This window comes from Amblyraja radiata, chromosome 35 (genome assembly GCF_010909765.2).
Source record: "Amblyraja radiata isolate CabotCenter1 chromosome 35, sAmbRad1.1.pri, whole genome shotgun sequence".
In the NCBI taxonomy this organism is placed as follows: Eukaryota; Metazoa; Chordata; class Chondrichthyes; order Rajiformes; family Rajidae; genus Amblyraja; species Amblyraja radiata.
In genome coordinates this window covers 10,999,924-11,017,307 of record NC_045990.1, presented here as the reverse complement: position 1 = coordinate 11,017,307, position 17,384 = coordinate 10,999,924, and the positions used below count along the sequence as shown (strand labels likewise).

The 17,384-nt window shown below is 48.7% G+C and overlaps 1 protein-coding gene across 3 annotated transcripts in view; it reads left to right on the top strand.

The window, feature by feature from the left end:
- lpar2 (lysophosphatidic acid receptor 2) overlaps positions 1-17,384 on the top strand; it is a 47,747-nt gene that overhangs the window by 16,022 nt on the left and 14,341 nt on the right. The window contains exons 1-2 of one of the 3 annotated variants that reach the window (XM_033050875.1): positions 6,146-6,273; positions 16,372-17,133. In XM_033050875.1, the coding sequence (XP_032906766.1) occupies positions 16,404-17,133 (730 nt within the window). In that variant the 5' untranslated portion in view covers positions 6,146-6,273; positions 16,372-16,403. Of the gene's footprint in view, positions 1-6,145; positions 6,274-11,891; positions 11,913-16,371; positions 17,134-17,384 lie in introns of those variants that run through there. The other 2 variants (XM_033050876.1, XM_033050874.1) reach the window with 2 other exon arrangements.

The following is a 17,384-nucleotide window of genomic DNA, read 5'->3' as shown; positions in this document are numbered from 1 at the left end:
GCCGACCTGATACGTCAGTCAATGATGCCGGCAGTCGCCGAAAAAATTGCCAAGTGGGACAGGCCCTTTACGACGCCAGGGAACCATGTTCGATCCTGACTGCGGGTGTTGTCTGTACGGAGTTTGTACGTTTTCCCCGTGACCTGCGTGGGTTTTCTCCAGGTGCTCCGGTTTCCTCCCACACTCCAAAGACGTGCAGGTTTTGTAGGTTAATTGGCTTCTGTAAATTGTAAGTTGTCCCTAGTGTGCGTAAGAGAGTGCTAGTGTACGGGGATCGATGGTCGGTGCGGACTCGGTGGGCCGAAGGGCCTGTTTCCGCACTGTATCTTAAAACTATCTCTGAACTAAACTAAATGAGATGAATCCCAGCCTATCCAGTCTCTTCTTATAACCAAGGGAACAAGGGAAGACATCAAGCATGTTTTGCCTAGTTTAGAGTTACAACGTGGAAACAGGCCCACTCGACAGGCCCGCCTTAACCAACCTGATCTCCCGGTTGCCCAGCACTTTAACTCCCATTCCCATTCCCAAATTGACCTTTCTGTCCTGGGCCTCCTCCATTGTCAGAGTGAGGCCCAGCGCAAATTGGAGGATCAGCACCTCATATTTCGCTTGGATAGTTTACACCTCAGCGGTATGAACATTGAATTCTCTAACTTCAAATAGCCCTTGCTTTCCCTCTCTCTCCATCTCCTCCCCCTTCCCAGTTCTCCCACTAGTCTTACTGTCTCCGACTACATTCTATCTCTGTCCCGCCCCCTCCCCTGACATCAGTCTGAAGAAGGGTCTCGACCCGAAACGACACCCATTCCTTCTCTCCAGAGATGCTGCCTGTCCCGCTGAGTTACTCCAGCATTTTCTGTCCACCTTCGATTTAAACCAGCATCTGCAGTTCTTTCCTACACCCCTTGGTCCACTGGGTTCACTCTGACCATCGATCCGTTCACACCAGTGTTATCCCACTTTCTCATCCACTCCTTACACACTAGGGGGCAATTTACAGAGGGCCAATTAACTCCAAAACCCGTAAGTCTTTGGGATGTGGGAGGAAACCGGAGCACCCGGAGGAAAGCCACGCGGTCACAGGGAGAACATGCAAACTCCACACAGACAGCACCGGAGGTCAGGATCGAACCTGGGTCCCTGACGCTGATCTACCAGCTGTGCCACTGTGCTTTTATTTTTCATAAGAACTGGAACAATGAAACACTTGTTCAGTTTTGCAGGCACATTTACAAGTCCTCCATTTTTGGCACCAGCCTTGTGAACCTTTCCTTCACCCTGTCTAGCACACCATATTCCAGTGTGGTCTCATCAATGTCTTGTCCAGCGAGTCCACTTTGGTACACAGGGAAGTATCTGTTGAGTGAGTGCGTTTGCTTCCCGTTAATATTAAGAGGAGTCTATGTTCTAGTGCACATGTCACTGTATACCAATGTAAATGAGCACCGGGACATTATCAACGGACATTACCTTGGCCTTTATTATGAGAGGATTTGTACGCAGCAGTAAAAAAGTTTTAGTTTTGTTCAGACGTACAGCGTGGAAACGGGCCCTTCGGCCCAACAACCCCATGCAAACCATCCATCACCCATTCATATTAGTGACATGTATGTTCATCCCCACAGGCATCAGGCGATTAAACTCTACAGCCTGCAAATGGGCTCTCAACTGCATAGATGTGGGAGCATTGGTTTTCATTGTGTGTGTGTATAGTGTGTGTGTGTGTATAGTGTGTGTGTGTGTATAGTGTGTGTATAGTGTGTGTGTATATATAGTGTGTGTGTGTATATATAGTGTGTGTGTGTGTATAGTGTGTGTGTATAGTGTGTGTATCTAGTGTGTGGTGTGTGTACTCGTGGGTGTGGTGTTGTGTCTAGTGTGTGTGTCTCTCTCGTGTGTGTTGTGTGTCTCGTGTGTTGTGTCTATCGTGTGTGTGTCTCTATCGTGTGTGTGGGTGTCTCGTGTGTGTGTGTGTCTCGTGTGTGTGTGTCTCAGTGTGTGTGTCTCTTAGTGTGGTGTGTGTCTCGTTGTGTGTGTGTGTGCATAGTGTGTGTGTATATAGTGTGTGTGTGTGTGTGTGTATAGTGTGTGTGTGTGTATAGTGTGTATAGTGTGTGTGTGTGTGTGTATATAGTGTGTAAGTGTGTGTGTATATATAGTGTGTGTGTGTATAGTGTGTGTGTGTGCATAGTGTGTGTATATAGTGTGTGTGTGTGTGTGTATATATAGTGTGTGTGTGTGTATAGTGTGTGTATATAGTGTGTGTGTGTTTAGGGTGTTTGTGTATAGTGTGTATGTATAGTGTGTGTGTGTGTATATTGTGTGTATATATTGTATGTGTGTGTATATATATATATATATAGGCGAAGTTGGGGTCGAGACCCTTCAGTCTGAAGAAGGGTCTCGAGCCGAAACGTCGCCCATTCCTTCTCTCTAGAGATGCTGCCTGTCCCGCTGAGTTACTCCAGCATTTTGTGTCCACCTTCGAATTAAATCAGCATCTGCAGTTCTTTCTTACACACACACACACATACACATACACACACACACATACACACACACACACACACACACGCACACGCACACGCACACACACATATATATATATACGGTAGACAAAAATGCTGGAGAAACTCAGTGGGTGAGGCAGCATCTTTGGAGCGAAGGAAATAGGCGACGTTTCGGGTCGAGACCCTTCTTCAGATATATATGTATGTTTTATATACGTGTGTGTATATATATATATGTGTGTGTGTGTGTGTGTATATGTATATGTATATATATATATACATGTGTGTATATAGTTTTTTTTGTTTACAGAGCAACATGTTTACATATTCTGTGTTGCTGCATGTAAGATTTTTATTGCTCTGTCTGAGACTTATGACAAAACACTCTTGATTATATTATCCCCACTTTCCCACCCACTCCCTACACACGGGCAATTAACAGAAGGCTAATCAATCAGAGTATTTATAGACGTCGGGAGGTCAAGTTACAGTTGTATCAGACGTTGGTGACGGCGTATTAAGAGTATTGTGATGAGTTTAGGTCACCAAGTTATAGGAAGGATATTGTCAAGCTAGAAAGGGTGCAGGAAAGAGTTACAAGGATGTTGCCAGGGCTCGAGGGCCTGAGCTATAGGGAGAGTTTGAGTAGGCAAGGACGTTATTGCTTGCAAAAGGATGAGTGAGGGGTGATCTTATAGAGGTGTGCAAAATTACGGGAGGAATAGATTGGGTAAATACATAGTCTTTGCCCAGAGTTGGGAAATCACGAACCAGAGAACATAGGTTTAAGGTGTGAACCTGAGTGTTTTTACACAATATGGGATGAACTACCAAAGGAGGTAGTTGAGGCAGGGACTATCATAAGAAACATATGTGGAGCGAAGGAAATAGGCAACGTTTCAGGCCGAAACCCTTCTTCAGACTGACAGGTTTCGGCTCGAAACGTTGACTATTTCCTTCGCTCCATAGATGCTGCCTCACCCGCTGAGTTCCTCCAGCATTTTTGTCTACCTTCAATTATCCAGCATCTGCAGTTCCATCTTAAACATAAGAAACACTTGGGCAGGTACATGGATAGTGACAGGTTTAGAGGGATACAAGACAAATGTAGGCAGGTGGGACTAGTGTTGGGGCATGTTGGTCTGTGTGGACAAGTTGAAAAGGCCTGTTTCCACGCTGCATCACTCGAATTAAGTGTAGCAAGGAACTGCAGATGCTGGTTTAAACCGGATAGATGCAACAAGCTGGAGTAACTCAGTAGGTCAGCATCGCTGGTGAAAAGGAATAGGTGAATTCAGACTGACAGTCAGGGGAGAGGGAAATGAGCGATATAGATGGTGATAAAGAGAGATATGGAACAATTGAATGATACATATATGCAAAAAAGTCATAATGATAAAATTAACTAACGGACACACCTGCACGTCTTTGGATATGGGAGGAAACCAGAGAACTCGGGGGAACCCACGTAAGTCACGGGTAGAACGTACAAACTCCGTACAGACAGCACCAGTAGTCGGGATGGAACCCGGGTCTCTGGCGCTGTGAGGCAGCAACTCTACCGCTGCGCCACCTGAAAAGTCACCTATCTATTTCCACCAGAGATGCTGCCTGACCCGCTGAATTAATCCAGCACTCTGTATCTTTATTTGGTATAGACCAACGTCTGCAGTTCCTTCTTATTGTATTTAGAATGAGAGATCTCATTGAAATTTGGAAAATACCTGAAGAGCTTTGCTGGGTCAAATCCCTTTCTTCCACCTGTCACTTCTCTCTCACACACACACTCCCATCGGCTCCACCACAAATTCACTCACACTGCCTAAGCACGGGACTATTTAATGAAACCAGTTAACTTCTCAGCACGTGTGGGAGGAAACTGGAGCGCCCGGGGAAAAGTCACGGGGGAGGGGGAGGCAAGCAGGATGGGAGCTCAAGTCCCCTGGTGCTGTGAGGCAGTGGTGGAGCAAGGACATTTCCACCGACTGTGAGACATGCAGCAAACTGTGGTCACAGTGGAAACGGGACAATGTCATTGCACTATCTGGGACATCGTATATCTAGTAAAACTGTGTGTGTGTGTGTGTGTGTCGCCGTGCGTTGGGGGAACAGACCCAACGGGTCTGCACTTGGTCTAGTATGACAATAAAAATCTCTCTAGTTTATGGAAGGGCCATTCAGAAGCCTGATACAGAGGGGAAGAAGCTGTTCCTGAGTCTGGTTTCAAGTCTGAAGAAGGGTTTCGTCCCGAAACGTTGCCTATTTCCTTCGCTCCATAGATGCTGCTGCACCCGCTGAGTTTCTCCAGCATTTTTGTGTACCTTCTGGTTTCAAGCTCCTCCTTTATGTATACAAAGCCCTTAACGGGCTTGCCCCCACCTACATCAGAAATCTGCTAACCCACCATACCACTCCAGGTCCCTCAGGTCGGCCGACTTGGGACTATTGACCATCCCGCGGTCTAGGCATAAGCTCAGGGGCTTTTGCGGTTGCAGCACCTAGACAATGGAACAGCATCTCACCTCCCATCAGAACTGCCCCCTCCATCAACTCTTTTAAGTCTATACTTAAGACTTATTTCTACTCACAAGCCTTTCTTGAGGTCTTCTGAGGGAGCGCTGTATGTGTGTATTTAAGTATGTATTGTTGATCTATGTACCACTGTATGTAGCACGTTAGTACCTGCACTAATGTAAAGCACTTTGGTCAATGAGAGTTGTTTTTAAATGTGCTATAGAAATAAAATTGACTTGACTTGACTTGACTTCTGTCGGACGGGAGCAGGGAGAGGAAGGAATGACTGGGGTGGGACAAGTCTTTGATTGTGTTGGCTGCTTGTTCTGCAGTTGGCGGTGATTCTTCTGAGCATTTGGTCAGTTGTTCGTGACTTGGTTAGCCGCGCGGTGTGTAATTTGAGGCAGTTTTGTGTGGCTGTTACTCACCAACTAGGAACAGGCACTGTTGCGATCGGATAGAGACCTATAAATACCTGTATGACTGGACTTCCATCTTTAACTAACGTTGTATTCAGCAGCTCCTCCCTGTCCTGCCATCAATTTAAAGAGTCATAGAGTCATAGTGTGGAAACAGGCCCTTCGGCCCAACTTGCCCATACCGGCCAACATGTCCTAGCTACACTAGTCCCACTTGCCTGCGTTTGGCCCACATCACTCCAAACCTGTCCTAACCTGTCTGTAACCCAGTGGTTCAGGCAGCATCTCTGGAGATCATGGATTGGTGATATTTTGAGAATAGACTCAAAATGCTGGAGTAACTCAGCGGGTCAGGCAGCATCTCTGGAGAAAAGGAATAGGTGACGTTTCAAGTCTTGATACTTTGGGTCAGGACCCTCCTTCGGACTGGAGAAGATAAGTCACATATCCATGTTCTCCAGAGATGCCTCCTGACCCTCTGGGTTACTCCAGCGTTTTGTGTCCGTGTGTGTGTGTGAGTTTTTAAAATAAGATTTGTGGTCTGTGTTCCAAATGGCCAGTTTGTTTTTTAGTTTCGAGATCATTCTCTGACGTTCAAACTTCAATCCCGTGTCAGGGATTGGATGCAGTTCCCTGAATGTTTGCTTCAGGGTGTGTCCAACAAAACCACAATGTATATTTGAGATGATTGTTAGATGGCGAGATGGGGCCGAAGGTGGTGAGGATTCCATTGATGGCACTGCTTTCTGAGCTGCCCTTCACCTCTACAGCCAGATGTTAAACAGCTGTCGTTTTCGAAAGGAATCGTGACGTTTTCCCCCAGTGAGGTAAAGTGAGGGTGGCCGGTGTGTGTATGTGTGTGTCTGTGTCTGTGTCTGTGTGTGTGTCTGTGTGTATGTGTGTGTTTATGTGTGTGTGTCTGTGTGTGTGTGTGTGTGTGTGTCTGTGTGCGTGTGTGTTTATGTGTGTCTGTGTGTGTGTGTCTGTGTGCGTGTGTCTGTGTGTGTGTGTGTCTGTGTGTGTGTGTCTGTGTGCGTGTGTCTGTGTGTGTGTGTGTCTGTGTGCGTGTGTCTGTGTGCGTGTGTCTGTGTGCGTGTGTGTTTGTTTCTGTGTGTGTGCGTGTGTACATGCGTCTGTGTCTGTATGTGTGTGTGTTTCTGTGTATGCGTGTGTACATGCGTCGGTGTGTGTGTCTGTGTGTCAGTGAATGTGTTTCTGTGTGTGCCTGTGTACATGCGTCGCTGTGTGTCCGTCTGTCTGTGTGCACGTGTGTGAGTCAGTGTGCGCGTGTGTGTACATGTGTGTGTGTCTGTCAGTGTGTGTGTGTGTGTGTGTGCGTACGTGTGTGTGTCTGTCAGTGTGCGCTCTTGTACGTGTGCGTGCGTGTACGTGTATGTATGTGTGTGTACGTGTGTTTACGCATGTGTTTTTACGTGTCTGTACGTGTGTGTGTGTGTGTGTACGCGTGTGTGTATCTGTCAGTGTGTGTGTGTGTGTGTCTGTCAATGTGCGCATGTGCACGTGTGCGTGTGCATGTCTGTGATCATATTCCAGCACCATGTCCCTCTGGTCTGTTCACAGTGGCAGGTGGATTGTTGGCAGCGTTGGGCCCGTCCCGTAACCAGGCAACAGCCGAGCCTGACTCCTGGACAGCAAAGGCCTGTCAGTCGGTGGTTGAGTTGTAGACACACAGAACTGCAGATGCTGATTTACACGAAATGACACAAAATGCTGGAGTAACTCAGCAGGTCTGGCAGCATCTTTGGAGAACATGGATTGGTGACGTTTCGGGTCAGCACCCCTCAGGCAGTTTGGGTTAGTTTGGCTTTGAATGGCCTAGTTTGGCTTGACATAGCTTGGCTTCGTTTGGCTTAGTTTAGAGATACAGCGAGCAAACAGGCCCTTCAGCCAACCGCGTCCATGCTGACCAACAATCACCCTCGTACATTAGTTCTATCCTACATATTCGGGACAATTTAACCGAAGCCAATTAAGTTACAAACCTGCACGTCTTTGGGATGTGGGAGGAAACCGGAGCACCCGGAGAAAGCCCACGCGGTCACAGGGAGATGGTGCAAACTCCAAACAGACAGCACCTGAGGTCAGGACGGAACCCGGGTCTCTAGCGCTGTGAGGCAATAACTCTACCGCTGCGCTACTTTAGCTGGCGCCCAGCCAGGCAAAGGGCCCGAGGAATGGCTGGAGCGGCTGGCAGACTTGGTGCCAGGGGTCAACTCAAGCCTTAAACCACAAGACATGGGAGCAGAATAAGGCCGTTTGGCCCATCGAGTCTGCTCCACTATTTGATCATGGCCGATTCTCTGGGTGAAAAAGTTTTTTCTCATCTCAGTTTTAAATGGGTTGCCCTTTATTCTTAGACTGTGGCCCCTGGTTCTGGACTCCCCCAACATCGGGAACATTTTTTCCTGCATCTAGTGTGTCTAGACCTTTAGCTGAGGACAGGCATGGCAGGAATCAGCAGACATGTTGCATTTGTTCAGGCAGGCTTGCACCACTTCAAAATGTAGAAACTGCAGGCGCTGGTTAATACACAAAAGGATACAAAGTGGTGGAGTAACTCAGCGGGCCAGGCAGCATTTCTGAAGAACATGCACCCAAAATGTCACTGATCCTTGTTCTTCAGAGATGCTGCCTGACCCGCTGAGTTAGTCCAGCACTTTGAGCCCTTGGGTCGTCTATAATAACGGAAAATGCTGGAAATCATTCAGGACACGTCTGAGGGAAAAGAAGCAGTTCATGTTACAGATAGCGCAGCGGTAGAGTTGCTGCCTCACAGCGCCAGAGACCCAGGTTCGATCCTGACCGTGGGTGCTGTCTGTACGGAGTTTGCACGTTCTCCCCGTGACCTGCGTGCGTTTTCTCCGGGTGCTCCGGTTTCCTCCCACATTCCAAAGACGCACAGGTTTGCAGGTTAATGGGCTGTGGCATAATTGTAAATTGACCCTAGTGTGTGTAGGATAGTGCTAGTGTGCGGGGACCGCTGGTCGGCCCGGACTGGGTGGGCCGAAGGGCCTGTTTCCGTGCTGTATCTCTCAACTAAAGGTGGTAGAACCTTTGTCAGAGCTGGGAAGAATGCACAAGCAGCTCATTCAGCTGCGGGGAGAGTGGGGGAGAGAAGGGAGATGTCGACTCTGTGGTGTTAAACCATAAGCAAGATTATCTGGTGTTTGTGGGGACGTTCACCACGGGAGTGACCTGGACTCTGGTACGAGTGTAGACGGCTCTCTGACTGTCCGAGCGGACAGGGACTGCAGAGAGAGTGGCAGAGAGAGAGTTCGCTACAACTCAGGTCACATCACGATGAAGGAGTGTGTGTGTGTGTGTGTGTGTGTGTGTGTGTGGCCCGGACATTGAACTGATGGCTCTGAGTCTCTGCTTATGCTGTATGCCCTGGGGATTCTCACACGCTTCGGGTCGAGACTTCTTCTGAAGAAGTCGAGGGTGTTGCGCGGATTAGCGAGAGCTGGCTGCAAACCTGCTTTACAAGAAACTGCTTACAAGAAGCAAAGTGTGTTTCTTGTAAACAGTTTGGCTGTGTGCAAACTCCAGAGGCGTTTGACCCGAAACGTCACCCATTCCTTCCATCCAGAGATGCTGCCTGTATACAAACATTTTAATTATTTAATTTATATATTTATGCCTGTATATAAAATTAAAAATTCTTTAATTTAAAATTAAAGACGGGTCTGAATAGGCAATAGACAGTAGGTGCAGGAGTAGGCCATTCGGCCCTTCGATCCAGCACCGCCATTCAATGTGATCATGGCTGATCATCCCTAATCAGTGAAGGAGTGTCCTGACCCGAAACATCACCCCTTCCTTCTAACCAGAGATGCTGCCTACCCCGCTGAGTTACTCCAGCATTTTGTGTCTATCTAGTGGGGTCCATACGCTGCTAGTTAAACTACCCACCATCGCCGATCACCACGGCCACCTAGACCAAGCTAACTTTGGATCCAATTTACCAACTTGCCCTGAATCCCACGGCTCCAAGCCTTTGGATGGTTCTCCCACATGAGACCTTGTCAAGGGCCTTACTGAAATCCAAGATACAAGTTGCATTTATTTGTCACATGTGCCAGTTGGTACAGTGAAATGTGTGGTCACCATACAGCCATATAAATAAAATAAAGAACACAAAACACGATAGAGTCCAACATAAAACATCCCCACACAGCAGAATCAAAGTTTCCCACTGTGGGGGAAGGCACCAAAGTTCAGTCCTCTTCCTCTGATGTTCTTGATATTCACCCAGTGTCGGGGCCTCCCGTCGACTGCATTGCCTCAGTTTAGTTTAGGTTAGAGATGCAGTGTGGGGAAGTAGGCCCGATGCTCATATGTACACTGGGCCGCACGTCGGTGGCACAGCGGGTTGAGTTGTTGCCTCACAGCGCCAGGGACCCAGGTTCGATCCTGACTACAGGTGCTGTCTGTACGGAGTTTGTACTGTTCTCTGGGTTTTCTCCAGTTACTCCTGTCTCCTCCCAACACTCCAAAGATGTGCGGGTTTGTAGATTCATTTGCTTCTATAAATCAGGTTAATTGGCTTTGGTAAAAATTGTAAATTGTCTCTAGTGTGTGTAGGGTGGTGTTTGTGTACGGGGTGATCGCTGGTCGGCACGGACTCGGTGGGCCGAAGGGCCTATTTTCACCCTGTATCTCTAAAGTCTAAAGTAAACGCAACAAACGGATAGATCATTGGAAAATATTTTCTGTGTTAGTTGAACGATGAATATCAAACTAGATAGTGTCTTGTCTGAAGAAGGATTTTGGCTCGAAACGTTGCCTATTTCCTTCGCTCCATAGATGCTGCCTCACCCGCTGAGTTTCTCCTGCATTTTTGTCTAAATGCGAGAGGCTTATCCACCTTCTCCCCCCATCCTATCCAGCAGCATCTGCAGTTCCTTCTTACACACTATCAACTAAAGAATTGGTTTCATTGTGAAAGCTTTTACTTCAGTTATATTCATTGAGATTGGCCTGAGGGAGAACTAGAAAGCTGGTGTTATTTTTGAGCAAGGCGTGTGTAATCTATGTTTGTTCAACTTGTTCTGTTTTAAGCATTGGTTAATACACCATCAGTCCGATTAAATGGAAATGATTTTATGAAAATCCAGTTTGAATATATCAACTGAGTGGCTGGGTCCTTCAGATTGAGGTCGGGAAATTTGTGAATTTTGGTTTTGAGATACAGCATGGAAACAGGCCCTTCGGCCCATCGCGTCCACGCTGACCATCGATCACCTGTACACTAGTTCTATCCCACACACTAGGGGCAATTTTGCATAGATGCTGCCTCACCCGCTGAGTTTCTCCAGCATTTTTGTCTACCTTCGATTTTCCAGCATCTGCAGTTCCTTCTTAAACAAAGTCAATGCCTGACTCAAAGGTCTTTTCAGGCACAAAAAGTAATAAAATTACTTTAATGATCATATAAAACGAGAAAATGTTGCAGAGACTCAGCAGGTCGGGCAGCATCTGCGGAAGGGAAAGAAGCATTAATGTTTCTTTGTGGAGGAAGGGACTGCTGATGCTGGTTTAAACCGGAGATAGACACAAAAGGCTGGAGTAACTCAGTGTGACAGGCAGCATCTCTGGAGAGAAGGAATGGGTGACGTTTCGGGTCGAGACCCTTCTTCAGACTTTTAACGTTTCTTTGTTAGAGGAGGGAAGCTAGTCCAAGGTGGAATAAGTTTGTATGATGTTGCAGAGTGGTAAGTGAAGGAGTGATAGAACAGGCGGTAGGTATAGTACTGCTGCATACCACATCTCTTGTAATCGGTAGTTTTACAATATGTCAAACGAGGGCATCTGTATCCGTGAGCTAGTTGCGGAGGAGTGCAGGTGCAAAACAAAGATTTGCCCTTTCTTCGTTTCCTGTTGGCTTCAATCTCTATTTTCACCGCTATTTATACCTTCCGGCCAGCCAGCAGCCCGGCTGCCTTGCACAGCCTACTCAGCGTTATCTTTGACCTCACTTATTCACCACAGATTGCACCTCTTACTCAATCTGTTTTTAATTGGGACACATTCCGGCTGTGTTGGGTTTCGTTTTTTTTTAAATCTTTATTTTTATTAGAAGCAATTGTACAAAAAAAGGAAGAATGACATAACAGTTCTACAATTCCAGTACAGCTTCTGTTTTAACATTTTATGTGTGTTGGATTTTGTTTAGTTTAGAGACACAGCACAGAAACAGGCCCTTCGGCCCACCGAGTCCGTGCCGACCAGCGATCCCCGCACATTAACAACACACACACACACACACACACACACACACACACACACACACACACACACACACACACACACACACACACACACACACACACACACACTAGGGACAATTTTACATTTACACCAAGCCGATTACTCTACAAACCTTGTTATGAGCTGGCTTTAGTTTGGCCTTAGCTTGGCTTTCTTTATTGCCACGTGTACCGAGGTACAGTGAAAAGCTTTTTTGTTGCGTGCTATGCAGTCAGCAGAAAGACAATACATGATTACAATCGAGCCGTCCACAGTGTACAGATACAGGATAAAGGGGATAATGTTTAGTGCAAGATAAAGTCCAGTGAAGACTGATTAAAGATAATCCGAGGGTCTCCAATGAGGTAGATGGGAGGTCAGGACCGCTCTCTGGTAACAACTCGGATGAAACTATCCCTGAATCAGCAGTTTGAACATCTCCTGTGTTCAGCATAGTTTAGTTTAGAGATACAGCGCGGAAACAGGCCCTTCGGCCCACCGAGTCCGCACCGACCAGCGATCCCCGTACACTAGCACTATCCTACACACCTGTCCTAGCGACCTGCACATCTTTGGAGTGTGGGAGGAAACCGGAGCACCCAGAGAAAATCCACGCGGTCACGGGGAGAACGTGCAAACTCTGTACAGACAGCGCCCGAAGTCAGGATGGAACCTGGGTCTCTGGTGCTGTAAGGCAGCAACTCTACCGCTGCGCCACCCTGCCGACTCTGTTTCCCTGGTGCATGTTCATCCACTGGCCTCTCTCCCTTATTTTCCCACTCCCCAGACAATACAGCTTCAGACTGTTACAATGTCCTGATCTAAATTACAGATGCTGGTTTCGTTCCTGTAATACCACCCATGCCCCCTCATAGATGAACTGACGCCCAGGCCTATTTCAATGTTAGAGGCCCCTCAATTTTAGAGGGCCCCAAATCAAGATCCCTTTGAAGCAGACAGGCATGAGGGCCTGCCTCCTCCGATAGGCCCTGATACCACTCTGACTCCATCTGCATCTCTGTTACACTGTCAGCAATTTGCCCCTTTAACCTCAGTTAACCATCAGTTGAGCTTTGAACCCTGAAGAAGGGTCTCGACCCAAAACGTCACCCATTCCAACTCTCCAGAGATGCTGCCTGTCCCGCTGAGTTACTCCAGCACTTTGAGTCTATCTTCGGTTGAAGCCAGCATCTGCAGTTCCTTCCTGCACACGTCAGTTGAGCTTTGATGTTCTTAATAGGTTTACAAGCTCTTGATTTGCTCCCTGTAGCAAGTTCTTTTGTTTCTATTTTCAGCCCCAATCCATCAGCTTTATTTGTCAACCTCCCCCCCCCCCCCCCATCCAGGGTCACCACACACCCATTTCCTCCTGTTTCATTAAACATCCTGTACTTCACATCCTCACATCCCCTCTTTAGTTAAGGTGGGAAACTTGTTTGGAAAAAGCTGGCAGGCTGCTATGGACACACACACACATACACACACCTCACCCCGCTGCCTGGAATCAGAGCAGTTGAAGAGTTTATTGTTAGATAGTCATAGGATGATACAGTGTAGAAACAGGCCCTTCGACCCAACTTGCCCACGCCGGCCAACATGTCCCAGCTACACTAGTCCCACCTGCCAGCGCTTGGTCCATATCCTTCCAAACCTGTCCTATCCATGTACCTGTCTAAAAGCCCTGTCCCACGGTACGAGTTCATTCCAAGAGCTCTCCCCGAGTTTGCCCTGATTCGAACTCGGAGATTTACGGTAATGGCCACTCGTCGGTACTCGGGGCTCTCGTGGACATTTTTCAACATGTTGAAAAATCTTCACGAGTCTTCCCGTGCTTACCTGCCGTTAGCGAGTCTTCCCGAGTACCTGCCGTTAGCGTTACGAGCCGCTACGAGACGTCCCCGAGCTCCAACGTACCCGCTACGTTCATTCTCCGTGCTTACCGCGAGTTTGATTTTTTTTAAACTCGGGAGAGCTCTTGGAATGAACTCGTACCGTGGGACAGGGCTATAACTGTTTCTTAAATGTTGGGATAGTCCCAGACTCAACTACCTCCTCCGGCAGCTCGTTCCATACACCCACCTGTGTGAAAAAGTTACCCCTCAGATTGCTATGTTTAAGAAGGAACTGCAGATGCTGGAAAAATTGAAGGTGGACAAAAATGCTGGAGGAAATCAGAGGGTCAGGCAGCATCTATGGAGCGAAGGAATAGGTGACGTTTCGGGTTGAGACCCTTAGGTGGCTGGCTCCTGGAGCAGCGCCTAGATATAACCCCCCACCCCCAGCAGTGTCGGGCTGGGAGGGAGGGAGGGAGGGAGCCAAGTCACCGGGGCTCAGAGACGCAGGAGGGGGCTGGCTGGACATTGCAGGCTGCTGTGGACACACACACACACACACCTCACCCCGCTGCCTGGGGCTGACTTCCCCCCCCCCCCTCCCTCTCTCCCTGTGTCCACACTCCCCCACCCAACGGACATCCCTGTCCCACAGCTTGCAGCACCAGTGTGGGGAGCAGGCACACAGAGAGAGGGAGAGAGAGAGAGAGAGCTTACCGGGAGGGGGGGAGAGAGAGGAGGAAGGGAGAAGGATGAAAGGGTGTGAGGGAGAGAGAGAAAGAAGGTGGCATTTGGATAGCTCCGGTTAGAAAGTCGATTCGTGAGATGAGCGGGACGTTCTTCTCGCTCGTCCGCGTCCGAGAGCGTATAGATCGGGAGAGCAGTGGTGTCTCGGTGAACGATTTCGTTCTTGGTCTCTAGCGGGCCTTTGTTGAGACGCGATGATCACTGCGGAGAGGGAGGGGAGGTTGAGAAAGCATACCAGCAGCACGGGGACAGCACCAGTGAATGTAAACCTCGCGGCCACGTATCCATGGCCACTGTTCTCCATCACAGTGCACACACACACACACACACACACACACACACACACACACACACACACACACACACACACACACACACACACAAAGATACACACACACACACACACACACACACACACACACACACACACACACACAGCTCCACTCACCAGGGGTGATTTCTACAAGGACTCTTACTCTGCGGAGACTTTTCAGATTTAATTATTGACCGGCTGCACCCTGCGTTGTACAAACAGAAATGCAATAAAACACAGAGAGAGAGAGAGTTAAAGAGAGAGCTGACAGGCCTGGGCCCAGGGGCAGGAGTTTTACAAGATGGGCGCAGGAAGCAGGCGGTTGGTCTGAGGCCCTGACAGTGTTGCCTTATCCACTCGTGGAACAGGAATTCCAAACCCATCAGATTAGTGCATTCTCCAGGGTGCAATGAAATTCCTGGCAGGGGTGAAGCTCACAGAGGAAGCAGTGTACGGCGATGACCCAGACAGCTGTAACTGCAACGCTGGGCCCCAACGCAGCGAGCGGCCTGGTGCAAAGGTTGCAGTGTAGTCTGCAGCAGCGCAGAGCGATATCACAGAGCAATCACACACCATCGAGTGTGGAAACAGGCCACTCGGCCCACACCGCCCAACATGTCCCAGCCATACTAGTCCCACCTGGCGATAGACACAACATGCTGGAGTAACTCAGCGGGTGAGGCAGCATCTGTAGCGAGAAGGAATTGGCCATGTTTGAAGAAGGGTCTCGATGTTGGAAGAAGGGTCAGCCATGATCACATTGAATGGCAGTGCTGGCTCGAAGGGCCGAATGGCCTACTCCTGCACCTTTTGTCTATTGACCCAAAAATTCGGCAATTCCTTCTCTCCAAAGATGCTGCCTCACCCGTTGAGTTTCTCCAGCATTTTGTGTCTACCTTCGATCTTACCAGCATTTGCAGTTCTTTCTTACACACTTGTCCCATCTGCCCGCGTTTGGCCCATATCCCCCCAAACCCGTCCTATCCATGTACCTGTCCAACTGTTTCTTAAAAGTTGGAATAGTCCCAGCCTCAACTACCTCCTCTGGCAGCTTGTTCCATACACCCACCACCCTTTGTGTGAAAAGTTACCCCTCAGATTCCTATTAAATCTTTTCCTCTTCACCTTGAACCCATGTCCTCTAGTCCTCGATTCCCCTACTCTGGGCAAGAGACTCTGTGCGTCTACCTGACCCATTGCTCCCGATCTATTAGATCAGGTGGACACAGAGTCTCTCGGCCAGAGTATGAGAATCGAGGACCAGAGGACATAGGTTTAAGGTGAAGGGGAAAAGATTTAATCGGAATCTGAGGGGAAACTTTTTCACACAAAGGGTGGTGGGTGTATGGAACAAGCTGCCGGAGGAGGTAGTTGAGGCAACGTTTAACATAGAAACGTAGAAAATAGGTGCAGGAGTAGGCCATTCGGTCCTTCGAGCCTGCACCGCCATTCAATATGATCATGGCTGATCATCCAACTCAGTATCCTGTACCTGCCTTCTCTCCATACCCCCTGATCCCTTTAGCCACAAGGGCCACATCTAACTACCTCTTAAATATAGCCTATGAACTGTGGCCTCAACTACCTTCTGTGGCAGAGAATTCCACAGATTCACCACTCTCTGTGTGAAAAATGTTTTTCTCATCTCGGTCCTAAAAGATTTCCCCCTTGTCCTTAAACTGTGACCCCTAGTTCTGGACTTCCCCAACATCGGGAACAATCTTCATTGTTTGCTGCTGTTACTGAACTTGCTTTTATTCCAGGTGGCCAGTGAGCACAGCTGAGGGGCGGAGAGATGGGGCACTGCTACGACAACGAGACCATCCCCTTCTTCTACAACTACGTGGGCAAGGATCTGAGCCATTATTGGCAGACGAAGGACGTGCTGGTGGTCACCCTGGGGCTGTTGGTGTGTGTCATTGTCATCCTGGCCAACTCGCTGGTCATTGTAGCCATCGTCCTGAACCGCCGATTCCACCAGCCTATCTTCTACCTTCTGGCCAACTTGGCGGCCACCGATCTCTTCTCGGGGCTGGCCTACACCTACCTGATGTTCCACACAGGGCCCCGCACCACCCAGCTGACCGTCCACACCTGGTTCCTCCGACAGGGCCTCATTGACACCAGCCTGACCGCCTCGGTGGCCAACCTGCTGGCGGTGGCCGTGGAGCGACACCAGACCGTCTTCCAGATGCAGCTACACAGCAACATGAGCAACCAGCGGGTAACGTTCCTCATCGTCTGCATCTGGGTCACGGCCATCCTCATGGGCCTCATCCCCCAGATGGGCTGGAACTGCGTGTGCGACCTGGCCACTTGCTCCCGCATGGCCCCTCTCTACAGCCGTAGCTACCTGGTCTTCTGGGCCATCTCCAACCTGCTCATCTTCTGCGTCATGTTGCTGGTCTACCTGCGCATCTTCTACTATGTCCAGCACCAGGTGCAGAGGATGTCCCAACACACGCTCCACTCCAGGCACAAGGAGACCATGATGAACCTCATGAAGACAGTCGTCATCATTCTGAGTGAGTCCCCGCCGTTGTAAAACCAATCGCTGGTCGGACAAAAATGCTGGAGAAACCAGACTCAAAATTTTTTAATTTCAAAATAGACAAATATTCAATTGATAAATATATACAATTCATGTACCGTGCGAAAGATTCCTCCGACATGTTTGGAGGCTATACAATTATTCAATACAGTTTATACATCTTTTAAATTCCACGAAAATGTCCCCCACCCGTGCCACTCATGTGGCCCCCTGGCGTGGGATACC